General features: G+C 35.2%; 1 protein-coding gene across 1 annotated transcript in view; it reads right to left on the bottom strand.

Annotated features, from left to right (window-relative positions):
• The window catches only part of POLQ (DNA polymerase theta), a 96,618-nt gene that overhangs the window by 70,900 nt on the left and 12,929 nt on the right, over positions 1-12,789 (bottom strand). The window contains exons 7-9 of the mRNA XM_063095068.1: positions 11,424-11,571; positions 10,255-10,401; positions 8,105-8,317 (exon numbers count right to left, since the gene is read on the bottom strand). Of these exons, the coding sequence (XP_062951138.1) occupies positions 8,105-8,317; positions 10,255-10,401; positions 11,424-11,571 (508 nt within the window). The remainder of the gene's footprint in view (positions 1-8,104; positions 8,318-10,254; positions 10,402-11,423; positions 11,572-12,789) is intronic.

The following is a 12,789-nucleotide window of genomic DNA, read 5'->3' as shown; positions in this document are numbered from 1 at the left end:
GACCCAGCCTGAAATACTGTCTAATATGCAGATCTCAAATAGTGGTGCCACCTGGTCAGAGAATACACCCTGGGGCCTGGCCTAATCAGAAGCAATTACAGTTCCCAGCCAGTAAGTTGCCTGATTGCAAAGCTCAGTTAAAGTCTCACCTGACAGTGGAGCCCAGCCAGCAGCCACACCTGAAATCAGAGTACAGGCAGTGGTCCAACAATCTAGAGAACCCACAAGCAAGCTCTTCCTGCCTGGGATTGTTACCACCTGTCCCATCCACAGTAGCAGGCTAAACTAAATAGTGAAGGCCTATCCCTTCTAAAGAACACCTGTTAAAGCTGTTAATATCTGTCTCATCAAATGTGCAGACACCAACACAAGGACACAGGATAACAAAACTCAGAAAATCATGACACCTCCAAAAAAAAAAAAAAAACTAACAAATTTCCCAAATGGAACCTGAAAAAATGGAGATCTATGAAATGACAAAGAATTCAGAATAATCCTCTTAATGAAATTCCATGAACTACAAGAATATACAGATAAAAAATTAAATGAAATCTGGAAAACAATAGGCAAACAAAACAAGAAATTTGACAAAGTAATAAAAATAATAAAAAAAACAAATACTAGAGATGAAGAATACAATGACTGCACTGAAAAATGCAACACAAAGCCTTAACAGCAGGCTCAACCAAGAAGAATCAGTGAGCTCAAAGACAGAATAAGTGAAATTATCCAATCAGAGGAGCAAAAAGAAAAAATGGAAAAAAATGAAGAAAGCCTACAAGAATTATGGAAGAGCATCAATAAAGCTAAATTTGGATAATAGGAGCTCTAGTAGGTAAAGAGAGATAAAACGAGCAAGAAAGCATATTTAAAGAAATAATAGCTAAAAACTTGCCAAATCTGGGGAAATATGCAAATAATTCAGTACAGGAAGCACAGATATCTCCAATCAATTCGACCCAAAGAGGAGTATGCAAAACACATAATAATCAAATTTTCAAAAATCAAAGGCTGGGCTGGCCAGTTAACCTGTTGGTGAGGGTATGGTGTTATAACACCAGTCAAGGGTTCAGATCCCCATACTGGCCAGCCACAAAACAATAAAAAATAAAAAGTCACAGCAAATAAAAAATTCTGAAAGCAGCAAGAGATAAGAAGCATATCACACACAAGGGAGTCACAGTACCATTATCAGCAGATTTCTCAGCAGAAACCCTGAAGGCCAAGGAAGACTGGGATGATATATTCGAAGTGCTTAAGGAAAAGACTGCCAACCAAGTTTCCTTTATTTGGCAAAGTTGTCATTCAGAAATAAGGTAGAAATAAAAACTATCCCATACATATAAAAGCTAAGGGAGTTCACCACCACAAGGCCTGCCTTACAGGAATTATTACAACAAGTTCTTTAAGATGTATTAAAAAAACTACTAGTAATATAAGAAAATACAAAACTCAATAGTATTTTTTTAAAAACTCCATGGTAATAATTGAGTCATATTCAGAATATTCTGGATTGAATGGTGCTGTGAAGCAATCCTTTCTCTAGTGTAATAGTTAAGAGACAAATCTATTAAAATTAGGGCTAAAATTAATTGTCAGCAGACACAAATTACAAAATAAAAATTTTGACATAAAAAATGTAAAATAGGGGTGAGAGTAAATAAGTTTATGCATTCAAAGTTATCAACTTGAAATATCATATTATAAGATGTTTTAAATAAGCCTTATGATAACCATAAGGTTAAAATCTATAGTAGATCTACAAAACTTAAATAGAAAAGGTTTAAAGCATACCACTATGGAAAATCACCAAACCCCAAAGGAAGACAGCAACAAAAAAAAAAAGAAACAAAGTATTTATATGCAAAAGAGCGATAAAACAAATTACAAAATGGTAATAGTAAGTTCTAACCTACCAATAATTACTTTGAGTGTAAATGTATTAAATTCTCCAATAAAAAAGAATACAGTGGCTGAATGGATAAGAAAACAAGCCCCAACTATATACTGCCTATAAGACACTCACCACACCATTAAAGACAAACAGTCTGAAAGTGACAAGATGGAAAAGGTTATTCCATATAAATGGACACCAAGAGGGGAGGGGTAGCTATACTCATTTCACACAAAAACAGATGTTAAGTCAAAAATTGTAAAAAGAGACAAAAAGAGCATTATCATGATTAAGGGTCAATTCATCAAGAGGATATAACAATTGCAAATGTAGATGCCTCCAACATTGGAACACCTAAATATACAAAGGAAATATTAAAGGATCTAAAGGGAGAGCTAGAGTGCAAAATGACAATAGTACGGGACTACATTACCCCACTTTCAACAATGGACAGATCATCCAGATAGAAAACTAATTAGGAAATATTGAATTTGAATTATGCTTTAGAACAAATGGGCATAATAGATATATGCAAAACATTCCATCAAAAAGCAACAGAACAAACATTCTTCTCAAGTACACACAAAACATTCTCCAGGACAGATCATATATGAGGCCACAAAACAAGTCTGAACAAATTTAAGAGGACTTAACAACTTTGTTTTCTGACCATAGTGGTATAAAACTAGAATCAATAACATAAGAAATCTTGAAAATCCACAAATATATAGAAATCAGACATATTCCTGAACAACCAATGAATCAAAAAAGAAAACAAAAGGAGAATCAAAATACATCTTGAAACAAACAATAATGGAAACACAACATATCAAAATATATGGAATTCAGCAAAAGCAATTCTGAGAGGGAAAATTATAGCAATAAAATGCTTACATCAAAAAGAAAGATCTCAAATAGCCTAACATTACATTTCAAGGAACTAGAAAAAGAAGAACAAGCTAAATTCAAGGTTAGCAGAAGAGTAACAACGATGAGAGCAAACATAAACAAAATAGAAACTAGAAAAACAGGGTCCAAATCCCTGTACCAGTCAGCTACCCACCCCCCAAAAAACCCCAAAATAACAGACTCTAGAAAAACTAAAAAAAATCAGTGAAATCAAGAGATGGTTTCTAAAAAGATAAAGAAAACAGACAAACCATTAGCTAAAGTAAGTGAGAAAGAGAAGACTCAAATAAAATCAGAAGTAAAAGAGGAGAAATTACAACTGATACCACAGAAACATAATTAAAAACAAACAGATTGAATAACCTGGAAGAAATGGATAAATTCCTAGTAACATGTAACCTACAATGACTCAATCATGAAGAAACAGAAAATGGGAACAGACCAGAATGAGTAGAGACTGAATCATGGGCAGCAGCTGTGGGCAACCCCACCACACAACAGAAGGCAAGAGCTCACTGAAAACACCACTTCCAAGTAGGTGATCCACCACAGCACTGCCACAGCAAAGGTGACTCACTGCCCATTAGCAGCCACAGCCACTGTGCAGGCAAGACACACAATGAGTCACCAGCAGAGACCAGAAAAGAGGAAGTCTCTATCCTCAAAGCCCACTCCAGAGTAATAGAAGCAACTGCTCTACCAGTCAACCAGACATCAACGTAGAGATACCAGAAATACAAAGAAAATGAGAAAATATGACACCACCAAGGGAATAGAGTGATTCTTAAGTATCAGATCCTACAGACCCTTGAAATGACTGAAAAGGAATTCCAAGCAACAATCTTAAGGAAACTCAATGAGATATGAGAACACTTGGTTAGACAACATAATCAAATGAGAAAAAAAAAAAAAAAAGGCTATAAAAGAGGAAATTTACAAAGAGATTAATACCTTAAAAAGAATGTAGCAGAACTCATGGAACTGAAAGATTCATTCAATGAAATAAACACAACCAAGGGCTTAAGCAGCAGGCTACAGCAAAAGAAGAAAGAATTTCTCTTCTCAAAGATGGTCTGTTTGGAATAACTCACACAAACAAACAAAAAAAATGTAATAAAATGAAAATATAAGACAGCAAACAGACAACATTAAATCATGCGTGTTCCAGAAGGGGAGGAGAAATGAAAATGCATCGAAAACCTATTCAACAAAATAATAACAGAAAACTTTTCAGGTATAGGGAAAGACATGAACCTCCAGATCCAGGAGGCTCAAAGATCCCCAGATTCAATACTAAAAGATCCTCTCCAAGACACATTATATTCATACTGGTACTCAAAGACAGAGAGACTCCTAAAAGAATCAGGAGAAAAGCATCAAGTCACCTATAAGGAAGCCATCATCAGACTAACAAGGGACTTCTCAACAGAATTTCTACAGGCCAGAAGAAAATGGAATGATATATTCAAAATGCTAAAAGAAAAAAACTGCCAGCCAAGAACACTATATCTAGCAAGGCTACCTTTCAGAAATGAGGGGAAATAGTGTATTTTCCAGACAAACAAAAACGACAGGAGTTCAGTACACAAGCAGTTGTGCAAGAAGTCCTCAAAGGAGTACTACATCTGGAATCTGAAAAACAACAATCACTACCATGAATACACAGGAAAGAACAAAACCCACTGGTAGAACAAAAATGCAAACAAGAAAGAGAAAGAAACGAAGTCATATCACGTCAAAAAACCAAAAAACATCAAAGACAAACAATAAAAGGAGAAGAAAGAAATAAAAGATATTTAAAACATCCAAACAAAAACTGATAAAATGCCAGGAATAAGACAGTACCTTTCAGTAACAACCCTAAATGTAAATGGATTGAACTCCCCACTCAAAAGACACAGACTGACTGAGTGGATTAAAAAGCTAGACCCAACTATATGCAGTCTTCCAGAGATTCACCTCACTTGTAAAGACATATACAGACTAACAATGAAGGGATGGAAAAAGATATACCACGTGAATGGAAACTAAAACAAGCAGGAGTACCTATTCTTATATTGGATCAAATAGACTTTAAAACAAAAATCATAAACAGTGACAAAGAAGGCCACTATATAATGATAACGGGATCCATCAGGCAAGAAGACATAACAATCATAGATATATATGCACCCAACACCAGAGCACCCAGATATATAAAGCAAACACTATTAGGCCTACAGAAAGAGGTAAACCCCAACATGATAATAGGAGGGGAACTGAACAACCCTATCTCAGCACTGGACAGATCATCTAGGCAATGAATTAACAGAGAAACTCATGATTTCAACTATACTTTAGATTAATTATACTTGGCAGATATCTAAAGAACACTTTATCCAACAATACAGAATATACATTCTTTTCATCACCACATGGAACATTCTCTAATATAGACTACTTGATACATCACAAACCAAGTCTCAACAAATTTTAAAAAACTGAAATCATTTCAAGTATCTTTTCAAACCACAATGAATTAAAACTGGAAATCAATGACAAGTGAAACACTGAAAAGTTTACAAATATATGGAAATTAAAGAACATGCTCCTGAACAACCTGTGGGTCCAAGAAGAAATTAAACAAGATAAGAAAAAATTTCTTGAAACTAACAAAAATAAAGGTACATCATACTAAAACCTGTGGGATACTGCAAAAGCAGTACTAAAAGGGAAGTTTATTGCAATAAACACTTACGTGAAAAGAATGGAAAGATTAAAAACAAAATTAAACTAAAACTACACCTCAAAGAACTCTAAAACAAGAATAATCCACTCGCAAAAATAGTAGACGGAAAGAAATAATTAAAATCAGAGCAGAACTAAGTAAAATAGAGACCCAAAAAATGATACAAAAGATTGATGAAACAAAAAGTTGGGTTTTTGAGAAGATAAACACAATAGACAAGCATTTAGCTAGGCTAAAAAAAGAGAGACAACCCAAATAACAAAAATCAAAATGAAAAAGGAGACATTACAACCAATACTGCAGAAATACAAAGAATCATTAGAGACTACTATAAATACCTATATGCCAACAAATTTGAAAACGTGGAGGAAATGGATAAATTTTTGGACACATGCAAACTACCACAATTGAACCAAGAAGAAATAAAAAACCTGAACAAACTAATAACAAGCAATGAGATTGATGCAGTAATCAACAGTCTCCCAACAAAGAAAAGGCCAGGACTGGATGGCTTTCCTGCTGAATTCTACCAAATCTTTAAGGAGGAATTAATATCAATTCTCTTCAAACTTCAAAAAAATTGAAAGAAAGGCCATTCTCCCAAATTCATTCTATGAGGCTAACATCACCTTGATATCGAAACAAGACAGACACAATAAAAAAAGAACACAGGCCAATATCCTTGAACATAGATGCAAAAATCCTCAACAAAATATTAGCAATCACAATACAGCAACACATCAAAAAAAATTATACACCAATATAATCAAGTAGGATTGATCCCAGGGATGGGGGGATGTTTCAACATACGCAAGTCAATAAATGTGATACACCACATCAACAAAATCAAGGATGAAAACCATATGATTATCTGAATAGAGGCAGAAAAAGCATTTGACAAAATTCAACATCCCTTCATGATAAAGACTCTCCACCAATTAGGTATAGAAGGATATTATCTCAACACAATAAAAACCACATACAACAAACCCACTGCCAATATCAACCTGAACAAGTAAAAGCAAGACAAAGATGTCCACTCCCACCATTCCTATTTAACATAGTACTGGAAGTACTAGCCAGAGCAATCAAGCAAGGGAAAGAATAAATGGCACCCAAATTAGAAAAGACAAAATCAAACTGTCTCTTTACAAATGACATGATCCCACATACAGAAAAACCTGAAGACTCTGCCAAAAAGCTCTTCAAGGCAATAAACAATTTTAGTAAAGTTTCAGGATACACACAAAACTCAGTAGCATTTTTATACTTCAATAATGAACTAGCAGAAAAAGAAAGCAAGAAAGCAAGCCCATTTAAAATAGTCACCAAAAAAATAAAATACCTAGGAATCGATTTAACTAAGGGAGTTAAAGATCTCTACAACAAGAACTGCAAATCACTGCTGAAAGAAATTAAAGAGGACACAAAAAAGACACTTGTTTACAGTATGACAGCTGAACCAAGAAGGCAGAGCATTGCCCTGTCCCCCTGAGCAGGGAAAGTGTGCTTGGAAAGACTCAAATTTTTTGCTGCTCTGCAAATGTCCAAAGAAGCCCCAGAGGTGCTGATTTTGAGATCCTGAATAAATTCTAGTAAGTGGGCAATTCACAAATATGGGATCCATGAATAATGAGGATTGACTGTATTTGGGGAGTTCACATGACAAGTTGGGTTGTTCTAAAAGTCACTTGCTCAGTATACTACCCAGCTTTTCATACCCAATATCCCAACTATTTTCCCATTAACACTTTCCCTTTTCTCCTGGATTTCATAATTTCTCTTCAGTAGCCAAACAACTGTATCCCTGTTTTGTTTTGGTAAATCTAGTGTAATATTGGAGTCAATTATGTCCTACAGAAGAAAGATAAAGTGACAGGGAATGTTCTTCCTAAGGTTCTTTAATTATGGAAAGGCTCATAACAGTTTAGTCACATACAGAATGATATAACAGATTAGAAATAATGTTTGCTGCCATCTTGACAATTAATTCAAACAAGCCTCTTCCTCACTGCTTAAGACAAAACTTTTGTTTGGATTGCTGGTAATATTATCACTACTTGCTGCTACAAAGTAATAAAATGAAAAGGTGTTTTCAGCACCAACACCAATTTAAAGAGAAAAAAGATGGTATATGAAGTTCCTATTTCCAAAGTGTGAGAGTGCTTCCCAACTCTCAGCACTGCTGTTTGATCTCTGAGATCAGTCACCTAAAAAGAATTAATATTCATGAAAATTAATTAGCACTAAAGAGTAGTCTATACTAGGAAATTAAAAATCATCTTCTAGCTAATATAATAAGTTGTCTTGGTTTACATAACACTGAATCATTTCATTGTAGGTAATACAAAAGAAAATCCTAATTCTATATTAGTACAAAATCAATAGTTAACGACATAAAAATTATAACTTATACTCACTATAAATATTAAGTGAATTCAAAAGGATGACATTAGTACATTGAATAATAAAGAAATACAGCATGATGAGAAACAGGTTGCCAAACACTAGTCAAGCTTCAAGTAGACACTGTCCTTCAGCAATGCTATTGCAATTAAATTCAACTCACTTACCTACTGTGTCTACTCCTTTCCTGCCAGCACGACCAACCATCTGCTTGTAAGTAAGGATATCTAGAGGTCGACCACTGAAAATAGGAGTCCGAATAATCACACGACGTGCAGGTAAATTCACCCCAGAAGAAAGGGTAGAAGTTGCTGCCAAAACCCGAATGAGACCTTGGCGGAAGGCTCCTTCAATGATATCCCTCTCCTCAAAAGTAAGACCTAAAAAAAAAAGGAGGTTCCAATAACATATATTTATTAACATAAACTGAAAATATTATACTCAATCACTTACAAATGGATCTGAGAATCTGCCACAAGCCTCTAAAGATTTTTTTAAGCTGTCCTTATAACTGTAAACATGAAAGTCATTACAGTCTATCTACTTAAAATAATAATCTATCGTACCTAGTATACTTCTTTTTTTTTTTTTTCTGTTTATCTTTGTTTTTTTTTTTTTTAAATTTTATTTTGTCGATATACATTGTAGCTGATTAATGCTCCCCATCACCAAAACCTCCCTCCCTTCTCCCTCCCCCCCTCCCCCCCAACAATGTCCTTTCTGTTTGCTTGTTGTATCAACTTCAAATAATTGTGGTTGTTATATCTTCTTCCCTCCCCCCCCCCGATTTGTGTGTGTGTGTGTGTGTGTGTGTGTGAATTTATATATTAATGTTTAGCTCCCTCCAATAAGTGAGAACATGTGGTATTTCTCTTTCTGTGCCTGACTTGTTTCACTTAATATAATTCTCTCAAGGTCCATCCATGTTGTTGCAAATGGCAGTATTTCATTCGTTTTTATAGCTGAGTAGTATTCCATTGTGTAGATGTACCACCGTACCTAGTATACTTCTATCTCATCTTCTACACCAGAGTTCAGCAAACTTTTCCTGTAAATATTTTAGGTTTTGTGGGAACAGATGGTCTCTGTTGCAACTATTTAACCCTACTACTGTGACATGAGAGCAGCAGCAGAACACATGTGCATGACTATGTTTCAATAAAACTTTACTTATAAAAACAGATTTTAGGCTAGATTTGACCAGCGGACTGTAGTTTGCCGATCTCTGCTCTAGATAATGAATTCCTTGAGGGTAGGGACATGCCTTATTCATGCTGTATTCTTAGGGCCTATCCATCACAGTAGTCAGGCATATTTTTGACATAAATACATGTGTGATTAATAAATACATGACTAAATGAAAAACAACATATAGAATATATACTTATCTGGCTTATTTTTAATTTTATTTAAAAATTAAAAGGATTGAGGCTCTAGTTGGTAAGGTAAACGGTGGGTCCACACGTGTGTTCATTTTTTTTAGCATGCATTGTAAGTTATATACAATGTAAATATTCTTTTGGTAGCTGGCCGGGACTCAAATCCTTGTTCTTAGTGTGATAACACCACGCTCTTACCAACTGAGTTAATCTGACAGCCTAAATTTTTAGCATACTATAAATATGAGGGTACTTCAAAAAATTTGTGGAAAAATAAAATTAAAAGATAACACAAATCTTTCCATAAACTTTTAAGTACCCATAAATATAAAAAAAATAAAATAAATATATCAAAAGGATTAAAGTCCTAATCTTAGGAACTATATATCCTTCAACATATCTTTTGCCCATATGATCGTGGACAGACCACTTCCTGAAAAAAAGTCTTTAATTCAGTGCCTATCATAATCTTTGTGATTTTGATAACCTCTACATTTGATATTTAGAGATTTCTAGCCCTCTCCAAATGCAATATCACAATTTCTAAAATTAATCTGATTTTTATATACTTGTGAAAATATCTCAATACCCTTTAAGATAAAAGAAGACACTCAGAGTGATAAAATTAGGGTGGCAAGCACCTCTGTAACCTAAATTTTAAAGAAACCAAGTACAGAAAGGTAATAATTTTAGAACTCACTTCCCCTATAATCCAAAAAAGCCTCTTCCTAGTATTTATATACTATACACTTCAGTAAATTTATTTTAAACACACTTGTTTTATTCTTATTTAATCCTAATCACACAACTTCTTAAACTGAAGTCTATGAGTATTAAATGTGGTTAACAAGAAATAAATGCACACAGATATAAAAGTGAAGAAATTATGAGAATTTTTGGAGAGGGCTTCTTAATAACAGATTATAAATATGGAATACCTGCATGATGAAATGCTACTCCCCATGGTACAGTTTTTTGTAACACAGAGTCCAATCCTGAAGGCAAATATTTTAACTGATCCATCACTTCCAGGAGGCCCTTTTGTTCCAGCATCACGGGTAGAAATTCAAATGGTTTCACCAATCCTGTCACAAAAGAAATTTATCAACACCATTCACTTCTGGCTGGGCCTCTTTAAGTGCTATCTGCCTAAGTCATGGTAGAACTAAATACCCAGCCAATGTTTCAGAAACTACTGTATACTATAATTACCTGGAGATTGTTTAAAAATACCGATGCCCAGCACTCACCTCTAGACAATGCAATGTAACAAGTATGGAGTGTGAACTGGACATGAAGAATTTTTACATTGGGCCGGCCCGTGGCTCACTCGGGAGAGTGCGGTGCTAATAACACCAAGGCCCCGGGTTCGGATCCCATATACGGATGGCCGGTTCGCTCACTGGGTGAGCGTGGTGCTGACCACACCAAGTCAAGGGTTAAGATCCCCTTACCGGTCATCTTTTAAAAAAAAAAAAAAAAAAAAAATTTTTACATCTTCCCAGGCGGTTATAATGTGCACCAAAGCTTAGGAAACACACACATTTGCTAAAAACTCATCTAACCATACATTTAAAATGGGTACATCTTCTTACATATAAATTATAACTCAATAAAGCTGATTTAAAAATATATATGTGTGTGTATATATACATGGGTGTGTGTATATATGTATATGCACACACACATATGTGTATATGCATGTATGATTATTTTTAGAGTAACACATTCCTTTGGAAATATAAAGAAAGATACAGTCACTTTCCCTAGAAAAATGTGCACATGTGAAATTTTGCATACAATTTAGGGGCTCCAAAGATCAATCTCTCAAAGCTCTTGGATCCCAGATGAAGAAACTTAGTATATACCTATATAAACCCAGTTTTCTAAAAATCTGAAGATGATTAGCTAGAGTGTGTGTACACCTTGTCTACAATGAGGATAGGAGAGGATGACAACCACAAAAGCATAGTTTTATAAAGAGAGTGCCTAGCGGGCAGGCAGTGGCAATGATGAATGAGATCCACGTTTTGCAAATATAATCACTAACATTACTTTCAAGCAAACGTACTAAGTATGGAGGCTTTCATTTCCATCCATAACTCACCTTCAGCTTGATGGTATACATTATAAAACTCTCGGGCAATGATATCTGCCAGCTTCTCACACCATTTCTTTGATGGGCAAAAAAGTAATACTGAATGGTTATCAAGAATGGTCTCATAACATAAACTAACAATATGGTCCTCATCTCCCTAAAAAAAAAAAAGAGAGAGAGAGAAATAGCCATTCTAGTGGTACTTTCAGAACATTTTCACATCAGTTTAAAAATTACTCATTTTGCTTCATCTGGAAGGTTTTTCTACTCGAAGACATAATAAAAATGAGTTACAAAGTCAGTAACAAAATAAAGAAAAAACAAAACAAGAAGAAAAAATAAATCTCCTTATGATGCAAGGAAAGAAGGAAATATTTTCTATTTGTTCAACTAACATTTATTATGCTCCAACCGCCACTAATGGGAATATAATGGTGAGCAAAAAACTCAACGTTCTAATATTCAAGGAGTTTACAGTCTCATTGAAAGAACTAAACAAATAAATGCAAAATACAACCATATGAGGTACTATAAAAGAGAGTTTTATAGTATTTTGAGGCCTCATATTTGACAGAAATTTGACAGAAAGTTCTAAAAGAAAGGTTGGGGCCGGCCTGTGGCTCACTTGGGAGAGTGCAGTGCTGATAACACCAAGGCCACGGGTTCGGATCCCTATGTAGGGATGGCCCGTGGCTCGCTTGGGAGAGCATGGTGCTGACACCACCAAGTCAAGGGTTAAGATCCCCTTACTGGTCATCTTTTAAAATATATATATATATATAAATAAAATAAAGGTTGCTCTGAGAAAATGATTAAGCTGAGATGTGAAGGAGGGGAGGCATTATTTCAATGAAAGGCAACACCTTTCATGCAAAACAAAGAGCATGTGTAAATGCCCTGTGGTGGCTCCACAGTTCTCCAGACTGGAAGAATGTCAATGCGTGTAACTGGGTTAATTCATCCATCCACCCTTTCACTCATTAAACAAATATTTACTATGTGCCAGATATTTTTCTAGGCACTGAAGATGGTACAGAGAAGAAAGCAGCGAAAAAAGCTCTGCCCTCATAGTATCTCTACTCCAGTAGGAAGAGATAGATAATAAAAACAAGATAAGTAAAACAAGCTCAATTTTTTTTTTTTTTTTTAAAAGATGACCGGTAAGGGGATCTTAACCCTTGACTTGGTGTTGTCAGCACCACGCTCAGCCAGTGAGCGAACCGGCCATCCGTATATGGGATCCGAACCCGGGGCCTTGGTGTTATCAGCACCGCACTCTCCCGAGTGAGCCACGGGCCGGCCCAAACAAGCTCAATTTTTAAATGTACCAATGAGAAAAATAAAACAGGGAAAAGAAACAGGGACCATAGATGGG

This window comes from Cynocephalus volans, chromosome 1, assembly GCF_027409185.1.
Source record: "Cynocephalus volans isolate mCynVol1 chromosome 1, mCynVol1.pri, whole genome shotgun sequence".
NCBI lineage: Eukaryota > Metazoa > Chordata > Mammalia > Dermoptera > Cynocephalidae > Cynocephalus > Cynocephalus volans.
This window is presented reverse-complemented; position numbering and strand designations above follow the sequence as displayed.